Source organism: Heloderma suspectum, chromosome 1 (assembly GCF_057233095.1).
Source record: "Heloderma suspectum isolate Gila_16-S chromosome 1, 16-S_ref, whole genome shotgun sequence".
Classification (NCBI taxonomy): Eukaryota; Metazoa; Chordata; class Lepidosauria; order Squamata; family Helodermatidae; genus Heloderma; species Heloderma suspectum.
Genome location: NC_139458.1, coordinates 215,824,682 through 215,838,168, shown reverse-complemented (window position 1 = coordinate 215,838,168; position 13,487 = coordinate 215,824,682). Strand labels below are relative to the sequence as shown.

Sequence of the window (13,487 nt, the reverse complement as noted above, 5' to 3'; positions counted from 1 at the left end):
AAGCTGCTAGCATAAGAACCCTGTGTCTGAAAAAGCTGTTTCACAAAGCTAATGCACCATATGTTGCACAATTGATATAAATAAATGCCTTGCTGGAAAACACCTTCCAGTCCAGAATTCTGGCTTCCAACAGTGGCTGGCCATGGGCCTCTGGAAATTCACAAATTGTGCATAATGATAAGCAAAAGTATGATGTCTTTCAATATGGGGCTTTAATTTTTAGCTATTATCACTAATAGCCACTGAGCAACTTAGTCTCGCTGGATCTGTCTAATTCTTAAAAAAAAGCCATCTAAGACAGTGGCCATTGCTGAATTTTGTGATATATTTTTATGAGAGCCAGTGTGATGTAGTGGTTGGCATGTTGGACTGGGACTTAGGAGACCCAGGTTCTAGTCTCCACTCATCTAAAGCTCACTGGGTGACTTTGGGCTACTCACTGACTCTCAACCTAACCTACCTGACAAGACTGTAGTGAGGATAAAATGGAGAGGAGGAGGATCATGTACGCTGCCTTGGGCTCTTTGGAGGAAAGGCAGGATACAAATGTAACAAACAAATAAATAATAAATTAAATCAATTATGTGTTGTATGAAGCTATACTTGCTTCATTTGTCCTTAACTTCCTTGGATGACTTCAGGTTTTAGTGTGTTGAGAGAGAAGACCTCTGTTCTCTTGCCTCTAACATTGCTCTTAATTTTGTAAATATTATCTCCCCCACACCTCTTAAGCCTTTTTTCACAGAAAAGGTTCTCCAGTTTTGTCACCTGGGTTATCATTTTCACAGTCACAACATACTCAGATGACATTTTCCAGGCTGATAACTCATATCAAGAAAGGCCATAGACAATTTAGACCATATCAAAGAACGTGGGAAGTTAGTTTTTGTTTCTCAGTATGAATCATTTTGTACAGTAATGCTGAATTTCATCTGTCATTTTGTGGACATTTCATCAAGTTAGGAGAGACCCTTTTGGAGTTCTTCAGAGTCTGCTTGGATTTTACCATCTTCAGTAATTTGGTGTCATCTCAAGGTAGGCCATGAATAAGTTAAACTATACCAGTACCAGTCCAGATCCGTGTGTGTGTGTGTGTGTGTGTGTGGGCACTATTTACTTCCTTCCATTGCAAGAGATGCCATTTTATTCCTACTCTCTGTTATCTGTTTTTTTTGAGAAGTTACTGAACAAAACGAAAATCTATCCTCTTATTCTATGACTTAAGTAGGGAGGCTACAGCAAAGGTTCAAGTAGGTAACGTAAATCATCTCATCAGGGAATATGATCTCCTATGGGTTTATTTTTTAAGTATTAATAGCAACCATAGGAGGGGGATTGGGACTACAGCACTGAAGGGGGTAACCCTTCCCCTCCCCCATAGCATTTTCTTGATCACAGTCACATACCACCCTAGATAGGTGCTATTTGCCCTGTAAGGCAAACAGCTTGGGGAGTAGGAATTTTAATCAGGAACATGGCATGGGGGAAAAGGTTAACCCCCTCCAGTGCTTCAGTCACAATCCAAATCCTCCACACACAGCTCCCACGGTTTAAACGCAAGGGAGGTCCTATCATGGATCTCCCATGTCATGTCTAGCTTTGCCATACATGATTGTTGACATCCCCAAGGGATTATAAAAAGTAGTTTAACAAGACAGAAGCCACGTTTATTCTTCTGCAGCACCAACACTTGTTCTATATCAGCCTCTCCCCACCCCCAACCTTGGCATTGTGGCTGGGGATGATGGGAGGGCCTGTGGCTCAGTGGCAGAGCACATGCTTTGCATGCAGAAGGTCTCAGGTTCAATCCCAGGCATCTCCAGGTAGGGCTGGAAAAATTCCTGCCAGAAACCCTGGCAAGCCGCTGCCAGTCAGTGTCAACAATACTGGGTTAGATGGCCTGACTCAGTATAGGGTAGCTTCCTATATTCCTATGAGCTGTAGTCAAATACATCTGGAAGGCACAAGGTTAGTGAAGGCTGTTCTAAATATTCAGCTATTTTAGCTTTAACCAGGCTTTCCACAAATATTCTTAGCACAATTATTTGTGCAAGGACTTGTACAACTGTATGCAGAGAAATGTGAGTGGTTGTTCATGCAAACCTTTGGATCACAGCCTAATCTGGTTAATCAGGAGTAAACAAAATAATTAGAAGACCAAATCCTGAAGCTTGTAGTTAGTTCTTCTTTAAGTAAAAGAGTTTCAGTATGATTTGCTAGAGTTAGTGATATAGAATAGCATTGGCAACCATGTGAAGTTTCTCCCCACACTGGGTTTTCAACTTGGAAGGGTAAAGTAGATGAAAACTCAAAATTCTGGCAATGGCAAAGGAGGGTCACAGTGGACTGCAATGAATGGCAAAGATATGACATAAGAAGCAATAGCCTTAGGAAAATTGAGCCAGAATGTACAGAAGCACAAGCAGGAATACGTTGCACACTGCAAACAAAAAACATTTGTACAAATTCAGCCTCTTTATGTCATAGTCAGGGTTAATCAGTTTGTTTCTTGAAATGAAAAGCAGATGAACCTCTGCACCAAAAACGAAATAAAAAAATATACACAGATCAGCAATGTGACTGGCAAACACATCTGCAATGAGGAGGGAGGGAAGGCTTTGTGGTATATCAGTTTGGCTGCATAGCATACTGTAACATGAGTAGAAAAACAATGTTTTAAAAAGTCAGGAATCAGCTGCAGTGGTTGTAAACCATGTCATCATACAGCAATTGGCTTGCCTGTTATGAACTCTTCAAGCATAATAACAAGAGCATTAATCATGAGGATAATAAATGGGAGGAAGAGTAAATGGAGCAGAGTGGAGAAAGCTTGAGAGCAGCTCATATGCAGCCAACACATGCAAGTCCCTAAGGAGGACACACCTTCCTCACCAGAGGAAGACAGTTTGGCTGTTGAGGGTTCCCCCTCGACTATGGTTACATTTTCCCCCTTACGAGCCATTCGGTCTTCAGGAATGGAATACTGCTGGGCCTCCCTGAAACCCTCTGCTTGTTGTAAAGGCTCAGCAGGACCACTCATTTCCTCACATTCCTCACCAAAGGGAACAGCAGGTTTGGGTTCATCAGCCTCTGCACGTTTAACTGTTGTTTCTTCTTCTTCTTCCTCCTCTTCTTGGGGGGAGCCGGAGGGAGGGGGAAAGGATGGAAAAGTGAGGCAACACCTTCAAGACTAACAGACAGGTCACACACGTTAACCAGACTGTCCACATGCAACATTGTCAGCTCTGCACGGAAGTACACATTTGTGTCACCTAAGCTTCCACCCCATTTCAAGCGCTATGAAGCCAAGTTAGCTTGCATTACTTCTCTAAAAGGAAGCATCATCACTATGGCTAACAACACCATTCATAATGCTGAAGGATTTCTTTTTCTGTCTTGAAAACTGTGGTCTGGTTTAGATGTCATACTGCCTGATCACCAGACCATGGTTTGGCAAGTGGGAATGCCCTGTAGGCTTACACTTTCCGCCCCAATCCTTTCTCTAGTTAGAGTAAGTTATGGTTCAGTGTTCCAGCTGAACTGCTATAACCATAGTTACCAGTAACCATAATCAACTTTAGAATCAGAGACTGAAACCAATATGTAATCCTGCTTTCAATCTCGGGTTTAGAAGCTAACTATGGTTAGCAATAAGTATGGCTATACTAGTTCAGACTTGATGCTGAAACCTTCTTAATCCTAACCAGGGAAGGAGGCAGGGAGAAATGTGTCAGCCCAAGGAGGAAGGAAGAGCCTGCAGGGTGCTCCCAATTTCCAAACCATGTTTTGGCAATCAGGCAACATGACAGCTGAACCACAACCTTGTTTTTGGTGAAAGATATATAAATAAAATACATTTTTAGAGGGAAAGAGGAGCTGAAAATGTTTTATTGTACCCAAACTGGAAATGACTGTAGAAAGGGTTTGGGCTAAGTTACCTATGGAAATGGAAATTTATGGTGGTGATAGATGATTTTGGAAAAGATGCATCAATATTCAAACAAAATAAACTACTTTTTTGTTTACTGTAATGTGCTTCACATAGGGCTGCCTTTGAAAACTCTCTAGAAACTACAACTAGTTCAGAATGTGCCAGCCAGATTTTCAACTGGAAAGGGCTGTATGGAGCATATAACTCTGATTCTGCATCACTGGGTCATAGTTTATTTTTTAAAAAACCCAATGCAAAGTGCTGGTTTTGTCTTTCTAAAGCCCTACTAAATCATCTGGGACCAGGCTACCTGAGACCCTCTTCTTCAATATGAACCTAATCATGCACTCAGTTCATCTTTGAGGGCCCTGCTTTATGTCCTCCTAGCCATTAGATGTTTAATGGGTGGCAAGACAGGGATATCTTATTAGTGGTGGTTAGGCCCTAGAATATTGGACTCCCTCCCGAGGAAAGATTGCTTGGCTCCCTTACTGCTGGGATTTGGCAAGTGAAGATTCTTGCTGTTTTGGAGAGCCTTTGGGGTTAACTGAGAATTTAACCTTTCCCCATTTAACAGCTGTCTTATTTCTGCTTCTGCTGTGGCTTTATTGTTTATGCTGTTTTCTTGCTGTTGTTTATGTTTTGTTTGCTTATTTCACATTGTCAGTAAGTTGCCTTGTGGATCTGGTAGATGGAAAGGGGGTTATGAATATTTAAAATTTCAGGATAAACAAAGAAACAAACATTCTCCTAGCACAGGCAGTCTCCTATGGTTTAAAAAATGCATACTGCCCTTGTGATACAGCAGTAAATAAATAAATCACCAAAAACGCATTCTTATTTGGTAAAATTGACAGCAATGTGAACAGTTCTGGCTCTCTAGAGGCTTTAGAGATGTGTAGAGGCACGTTTTGCCACATGCTGGGCAAAATGAGCAAAATGCAGTGTAGCTATTTAAACCACAGATTTACTATGAGAAACTAATGAAGAACAAAAGAATGATTTTTTGTAACCATAGCAGGAAATTCTAAAAAGAAAATGAATAAGACCTCTGTTCGTATACACCCTCTGCGTCACAATAAATGCTCCTTGCAGGGTAGACTCTGCAACACTTATTCAGGTTGCTCGGAACCACACACAATACATATATCATAAATTCCTCCTTTCTGTCAACTAGTAGTGGTGGAGGTACAGCTCCATGTTGTGAAAAGGGGTCAAAGTACAGAGCTGTCCTCACCACTGAAATGTATGGCATAGCCCTTGTAGGTGGTGGAGGTCTGCCTCTGCACTGGGGACTCCACACTCATAGCAACTCAGTAGAACAGGGCACACATACTTAAGCACCATGCTGAAACAGGCGTTGAGCATAAAACAGACATGGAATATCATGCTATTTAATTGAAACAGAAATGACAAAAATGAGGAAGAAGACGGACAGACAGACAGATGTTTCTGATCCCGGCCGGATAGCCTGGCACATTAACAAATTGTGTTTTGAACAAACAATGATCTGCAAAGTTCAGATGCAGTAACAAACTGTTCCTAATCGGGAATGGAAGCTTAATATCTCCTCTCCTTGCATGTGAAGGGGAGTGGGGAACATATGAGATCATGCATGTAACAACGATCTGTGTTTGTTCATTCTTATGTCTGAACTGGGCTATTATATAACAGTGCAGATAAATTCTGGAACATTGTCTTGCAAACTCTCTGTTGCAACAGGCACCATTAAACCAAATGGAATCTTTCTCATTCCTTTTTTATCTTCAGAAAATAAAAAGTAAGTATACAGGACAAAGTATAACTCCTTGTTTCTGACATGTTATTAGTTTGTCAAATGTTGTAAGTAATTTCTTCAAATACATAATGCAAGTCTATTTTAGCTGGACAAAATTATATTCTATTACTCCACTAAAGCAGAAACAAAAGATCACCCCAGAAATAAATTCATAACTCATACAATTACTTCAAAATTTGTCCTAGTGAGTTTCATGCTTTGAGACCCGCTTAGGGGTGGACGAAAGTCACTTACCTTTTCTCGAAGCTTGTTCGCGGTGGGGGGGAGGCGCTTCGCTGCTCCCCCCGCGAAGTTCAGGCCGGGGGGGAGGCTTCCCGCCTCGCCCAGCCGAAATTCAGGCCGGGGGGGAGGCTTCCCGCCTCGGCCCGGCCGAAATTCAGGCTGGGGAGGAGGCTTCCCGCCTCGCCCGGCCGCGAACGCGGAAGTTAAAAAAAACAAAACAAACGCCCCCTGATAGGCTACGTGACGATTCACGTAGCCTATCATGGCTAGATCTGCAAAGTCAGCCGGGATAGGCTACGTCAATCGTCACATAGCCTATCACGGGTGACTTAAAAAAAAAAAAAAAGCGCGTACGCTAATGGCGGCCCCCATAGGGAGCCGCCATTCGCGTTCCTTATTTAGTCGCTGTAGTCTACGTAAATGTTTACGTAGACTACGGCGAAAATAAGGGCAACGCAAATAGCGTTGCCCTTATTTTCGCCGTAGTCTACGTAAACATTTACGTAGACTACAGCGACCAAATAAGGAAGGGGAATGGCGGCTCCCTATGGGGGCCGCCATTATCCGTACACGCTTTTTTTTTTTTTTAAAGTCACCCGTGATAGGCTACGTGACGATTGACGTAGCCTATCACGGCTGACTTTGCAAATCTAGCCGTGATAGGCTACGTGAATTGTCACGTAGCCTATCAGGGGACGTTTTTTTTTTCTTTCTTTTATTGCAATGGTGTCGGCGGCAGCCGGTCGAAAGACCGGCTGCCGCTCCTGCCCCGCTCGAACACCCACCGAACTGCCGGCCGGACCCGCCGCCGGGAGGGACATTCGGCGAAGGTAAGTCCCGTCCCGGGGGGGGGGTGCGGGGTGCAGGGGGGGTGCGGAGGATTTCTCCCCGAAACTTGTTCGGGGGGCCGAACATGTTGGCGCTCGGCCCCCCGAAGTTTCGGGGAGAAATTCTCCACCAACCCTAGACCCGCTCCCTTTAATCAAGCAAGTAAAGATCAAGTCAAGACGGTGATCACAGCTAATGGTGCTTACTCTCATTTTAGTCAGTTCAGTTTCAGTAATCTGGTCATATCAATAACCTTTTGCTGTGTTTGAAAGATGTATGGAATAGTTAGGAGAACTCATGTTTTGAGCTTGCAACTGCCCAAATTTCAGTATGTGACATAGGTCAGGATTCAAAGTGTAGCAGCCATATCGGGGGTCAGACTAAGTAGCCTCATGCAGTCTCATGCTTCATGTTCTTGCTGAGCTCTTTCTCCCTTGAATATATTGTTGTAAGCTGACGAGACACAGGAATTCCTTATCTTGTCAAAGGTCATACAATTGTATATCTTGTTCTCTGCTGTTCTCTTCTGTTCTCTCCTTATCATGGCTACCCTATAACCCAGTTCTTGTATTATAAACAATAGTGCTAAGAGAAAAAATGTTGAGGATTGCAACCCCATGCGGGAGGGGGAGGAGGAGCCGTTTCATATGTGTCACAATGTCTATAAAACCAATGTGCTAATGTAAATCGGGGCTTCTGGCTCTTTGGAAACGATTCCAGCCTTAAGCCCGCGCGTTAAATAAAGAATCTCTTTTTCCTTCACTCCGTGGTCTCTCTGACTCTGGGTTCTGCAACATAAATGGTGCCGTGACTCGGATGTGGCAGGCTCTGAGCCAGACAGGTGGCAGTTGCCTGCTCTTGATCGCCGCACCAGGAGGACGAGCTCGGCGCATGCCTCCCTTTCTTGGCGCCACCGACCTTTTTGTCGAGTGAATGGGAGAAAGCCTGCACCGGGATCGCCCAAACGGCAGCGAGCAGCAAGAGAACCTTGGGAAGCGGAGGAAGGAACTTGAGCCCTGCCTGTATCGCAGCTGCAATTGAGTTGAAACCCACATTGGAAGCCTTCAGGAGAAAGGCAAGTATATGGGAAAAAGAGGGCCCCGCCTTTAGGGAGAAAGGCCACTGGGCAGAAAAAAAGAGGGCCCTGCCTTATGAAGAAGGTCAGTGTTGGTGGTATACGTATACAAAAGAACCTACTCCTTGCGGGTAGAAGGGGGGCCTGATCACACCCCCGAGTGGGCGCCAGTACCTAGCACGCCAGTACTCAGTAGGAAGCTGAGGAAGCTGGGGAAGCCGTTTTCCGCTCTGGTAAAAAGTGGGAAAAGTGGGTGGCAGGGACATATGGATGTAGTGGAGAGATTGATGATTGTGTGATTGGCTACTGCGGTTTCTGACGCATACCGTTGACCGTCCGGGTGCCCAGGCCAGTAGCAAAGTGCGTGGTGTGAAAAATCCTCTTGTGTCGGCCAGTGAGACCCCTTACTCACTGACCAATTCCCATTCCCTAATTGTGTCTGTCTTCAATTTAGGAGGGAGGCTATGGGTGGTGGGGGAAGCAAACCTTGCACCCCCTTGAGATGTATGTCAAACAAAGAAGGAAAAAGGTTTTTTTAAAAAGATTCAGAATAAAGAGAGAAAACAGCAAAAAGCTCAAGGTCGAGCTGAGAGGAAAAAAAACAAGATCTGAGGCTGTTAATTAGAAAAATGTTGCAGGACAGTCTGGCTTTTAACAAAGCGTGGGAGCGTGAGAGTGTAAGGCCAAAGAAGTAGCTGTTAGCCTAGCGCGCCGAGAGAGGGGGGGCAGGAAAATTGCCCACAACGTTCTGAGTTGTGCAACATCATCACCTCGCCTAATTGAGATAAAATCCCTAAGAAATGGAAACTGAAAATGAAGACCCAGAAGATGAAGGCAAAATAGAAAATAAAGGTGAAGAATCAGCCCCCAGAGCACAGGCTAGACCCCTCTTCGAGTGAAAAGTGTGCCATAAGACTGTCCCAAAGCAGAATGAAGCGGAAAGACCATGTTGAAGATCTCTGTCAAGGTAACCGTGTTTAGCTTTGAACTGTGTTAGAATTGCATAGAGCCTGTAGCTACTGACCATCAGCTATATGATTTCTGAAGAGCGTAACCATTAAGCTTTTGCCGTGGGATTCCCTGCAATGAAGAAATCTCACTGATTTGAGTGTCCAGTGTTACACTGCCTAAGTGTGTGTGCTAAAGAGACCGAGAAACCAGACAGCATGTTCCTGGCCAAGCCAAAATCACGCTACTGCCATGCTCCTGGAAGCTGCAATAAACTGTGTAAGCTGGGAGACCCAACCTGATTGAGAAGAAAAGAAGATATTGGAGCAACTGTCTTGAAAAACAATGAGATCTGTGTAGCTGGCTGGCTGACGCTGTCAGTGATGTTACAACTTTAAGACTGTTTTCCTGTTTGAGACCCCAGCGAAGAAAGCTAACCCGAGTTATTTGTTGCCCGTGCCAAAGCAAGAATTTGGTGGCCCTGTACCTCATCGTGTCCTGTTTTGAGCTTGGGATTTACAAATACAAACAAACTGAGAAGCTTGCCTTTGAAGTCCTGCAAATCACCCCACCGCCTTCCCGAAGATTAATGGCTGCCTGAAAAATGCAAGTATAAAGCGATGCCCATCACCCCCCAGCGTCCTGAGTTTCGGCACTCAGTGTTTCAGTGCTTTCGTGTACCAGGTTAGAAGAAAAAAAAAAAAGAGTAAGTTTTTAAAATGTCTGTGAGAGAACCTGACAGAAGTAAAATAAAATTTACAGAGGAGTTGCCCAGGTTAAAGTGTCACGGCTAGAGAGCTGAGCTGTGCCGCTCTGTTTAGACAGAGGCCTTGCTAAAAAGTTAAAGGCCCTTGTCTGTCAAAAGGGGTGTAGGGCCACACTTTCCCTTTTTAAACTCATGCAAAAGTAGAGAGCCTTTGCTGGAAACATCGCATCTTCATTGCCCAGAGCCTTCACTGTTTGCCTCCATCATCATCTGGGCTTTTTAGAGACACTCTGCACATGAACTAAAATTTTAAATTGTCAAAGACTTGCCATGGACAGTGCTGTGAAGCTTTTGATAAACTTGAACTCTCATCGCTGTGGACCATGTGTCTATGTTTGTAGTCAGCTCAGTGTACAGCAGGCTAAGTTTGATTTATAACTTTTAAATTTCCTTCTGCTAAAACTCATGCAGCATAGAGTTGCTGATGCAAAAATGGTGACCTAGAACTCTTTGTGTGTGTGGGTATGCCTTTCCCTTGATTTTGATGAGCCCTGAGCTTTCAGCCAGAAGAGCAGTATAATTGCTGGATCTGCTCCATCATGCCTTACCATGCAAAAAGTGTTTTCCATTCATTGTGTTAAATTGCAGAAAAAGTTTGTTGTGTATATTTTATGATTTCTTAAATATCATGAAATATATGTGATATTTGCAAATTAGTGTTAGTTGCAACTCCAAATGATACTAAGTGTAGTTCCCAATGGATGACGAAGAGAAAAGACAAAAGCAAGTAGAAAAGAAAAAATAGAGAAAGTAGAAGACAGATAGAGAAGAGAGAAAAAGAAAAGGCAAAAGGCAAAGAAAAAACATTTGTAAAAAAGAAGCGTGGCCATAGTTGCCCCCAGGGTAAATTAAAAGCAGCTGATTGTGCCTGGAGCTTATTACCTGGAATAAAGTAGCCACAATAATGTAATAGTTCTTTAAGATAAAGAAAATGTAACTAGAAGGAGAAGAAGAGCCTATCCCAAATGTGTGTCATTGGGACTAGTGTAAGGCAGAAAGGTTTAAGTAAGTTTAACTTGAAAAAGACAAATAAAGAGACAAGGCTGGTGCATGGAGCAGAAAGTTTTGTGTAAAAAGTTTGAAACATGATCTGCAATACAGGCAGATCAGCAAAGAAAAAGAAAGCAAAAAAAAGAGAAAAAATTTGTCTTCCCATACTAATAAATAAAAGTGTTATCAAGCACTCTGAGAAGCGAAATTGTTTACAGGAAGCTGTGCCTGAGAACCAAACACTTCTAGCCTATGCTGAAAATGCTTGCTAGTGTTGTGCTGCCTCATGGGTAACATGTATGGTATAAAACCCATTTAGCCCAATAGCTCGTGGTTCAGAGAAGCTGTCTGATCCAACCATTAAGTACGCCTGTGTGCTGTAAGTTACCCAATAAAGCCTCCTTGTAAGTACCCCCCCCCCCGCTGGAATCCCAAAACACAAGTGGGGCTAGAGCGCCTCACCCAGTATCAAACCCTGCTGTTAGAAGCCATGAAAGCAGGTATGAAGAAGTCAGTTAATATGACCAAAGTGTCTAAAGTGCTGCAAGGTGCCACCGAGGCCCCAGAGCGTACTTGGAGCGTCTTTCAAATGCCTATCGCCAGTATACCTCCCTCAACCCAGAGGCCCAAGAAGACATGGATGAAAGAAGAAAAGAAGAAGACCCAGCAGAGGCAGAAGATTCTTAAAAAAGAACCAGTGTGCCCAGTGTGGACAAGATGGACATTAGTGGCATGAATGCCCAAATAAAATAAATCAAATACACAAAGGAGAAAACCAAAGGGGCCAGAATGGGCGAAGAGGGAGACAGCTTGAGAGGGGCCGTGACATTGACTGTGAGAGGCAGTGACATTGACTTCATGATTGACACTGGAGTGGCATCAAAAGCAAGCAAACGTTAGCCTTAAACAAGAAGTTCAAACACTGAGCAAAGTTCTTCAAGCCCAGCGTCGCTTTGTCTTAAAAAAATAAGCCATTCCCATCACAGAAGTTCATCCTTTCCAACCAAGAGTTAAAGTATGAGTTAAAGAGGGAAAAATAACCCTTTGACTCCCAGATGGAAAGAACTCAGAACTGTCATACTTTCCACCCCCGCAGCTATGAAAGCAGCTAGAGTTAAACCCTAGATACATTGGACACGAGTCAAGAGAGCGAGAGGGGGAGAGTAGACTGTAAACAGAAATCCTGAAAATCCTTTAAAAATCATTCTGAAAAAGCAGTAAGAAGACTCAGGCTAGACCTTACTGTGGACACACCGGGAAACTGTCCCCCTGCGTACGGTCAGACCTGCAACTGGAGAATTGAAGAAGGGGACTAGACCCTACTGCAGCTTGCCAGGTGAATAGCTGCCCAGCGTACAGTCAGATCCCAAAGAAGATCAAACATGCGTGTTGTAGTGTTAGTAGTGTTGCATTGTGTTTCCTTAATAAGGTGCAAAAAGGGGGGTCTGCCCCTGGAAAAAGAAGTTTGTCCCAGTGATTTGCTGATAATTACTGGCTTCACCTGGCTAACATCACGAGAGTAAAACATTTTTGTTTGCCAAGAGGTATACCTGCAAACAGGCTTATTAGCTCTTGCCTAATACCTGTCTGTAGACATCCTGGGAACATTCAAAAAGATACCATGTTAAGAGTTTATGGTGTAAGTTTAACTTATTCCCAAAATGCTAATTGGGGCGTAGTTGCAAAGATCCTACCCCCTACAGAGTTCACTCTACGCACCCCCATCATTGCTGAAACAAATGCTACGTGTGCACGAATGCTTAATTGTCAAAAATTTTCCAGAAAATATAAAGCTATCCCTGGCCCCCTTCCACTGAAATAAAATTCAAAACATATCTTTTAATGATGCCCACATACTTTTGCCTCATGGATAGTTTTAGACATGTAATTCCCGCACTTGGTCATTCATTCCTGCCAACTTGTCTGATAACCACCCATGTTGCCTCAGCCGCCAATTGAACTGGTGCCAATTCTTCCCCTGTAGCCCGAGAAAATCCGTCAACGGCAGCCTCGAGCACTCCAACTAACTAAAAATTGTAATAGTCATGTGCAGTTATATTCTGACTCAGAAAAATTGGCCTTAGCAATGTCACTAGTTGGGGTTCCAGGTTTAGCCTTGGCTAATGGTCTAAAGAACAACTGGTTAGCTTGCAGCTTAGCCAAAAGCATAAATGCCACCTCACGAGCATTGTCATTGTTAAATAAAGAGTTGCGTGATCTAAGAGGTGCAGTTCTAGAAAATAGAGCTGGTATAGATTACCTCTTCCTTCTTCATCATTTAAGTTGTGAGACACACCAAAAGCTCTGTTGTTTTAACTTAACTAATAATGGCAATGCTGTAGATGAACAGATCAACAAGCTGCACAATATAGTAGCTAACAAAACAATAAGACAAAACAATTAGCTCAATTAGTTAACCCCTTGGCTTCCAGATCTTAGCTGGCTTAAAAGCATTGTTCATCCTAATTCTACCAGTATTGTTCATAAAAGTTCTGTTATGTCTCTGCGTTCCTTGTCTTATGCGCTGTTTAACCAATCTGTTTTATGTCTCAGCTAGTAAAACTGCTGCCCTCTATGCTCTAATAGCCCAACAAGAGGCTAAGTAATATGTATGTCACAAAAAGCTTTGTATAGTTATCAGAAATGCTATAATTGTAATGAAATTATGCATTTAAGGGGGGAATGTAGCAGCCATATCGGGGGTCAGGCTAAGTAGCCTCATGCAGTCTCATGCTTCATGTTCTTGCTGAGCTCTTTCTCCCTTGAATATATTGTTGTAAGCTGACGAGACACAGGAATTCAAAGGTCATACAATTGTATATCTTGTTCTCTGCTGTTCTCTTCTGTTCTCTCCTTATCATGGCTACCCTATAACCCAGTTCTTGTATTATAAACAATAGTGCTAAGAGAAAAAATGTTGAGGATTGCA

At 43.3% G+C, this 13,487-nt stretch overlaps 1 protein-coding gene across 1 annotated transcript in view; it reads right to left on the bottom strand.

Moving 5' to 3' along the window:
• Window positions 1-13,487, bottom strand: part of MAP2 (microtubule associated protein 2) — a 176,839-nt gene that overhangs the window by 60,032 nt on the left and 103,320 nt on the right. Inside the window, exons 5-6 of the mRNA XM_084819173.1 lie at window positions 4,249-4,254; window positions 2,884-3,132 (exon numbers count right to left, since the gene is read on the bottom strand). Coding sequence (XP_084675299.1) covers window positions 2,884-3,132; window positions 4,249-4,254 — 255 coding nt within the window. The remainder of the gene's footprint in view (window positions 1-2,883; window positions 3,133-4,248; window positions 4,255-13,487) is intronic.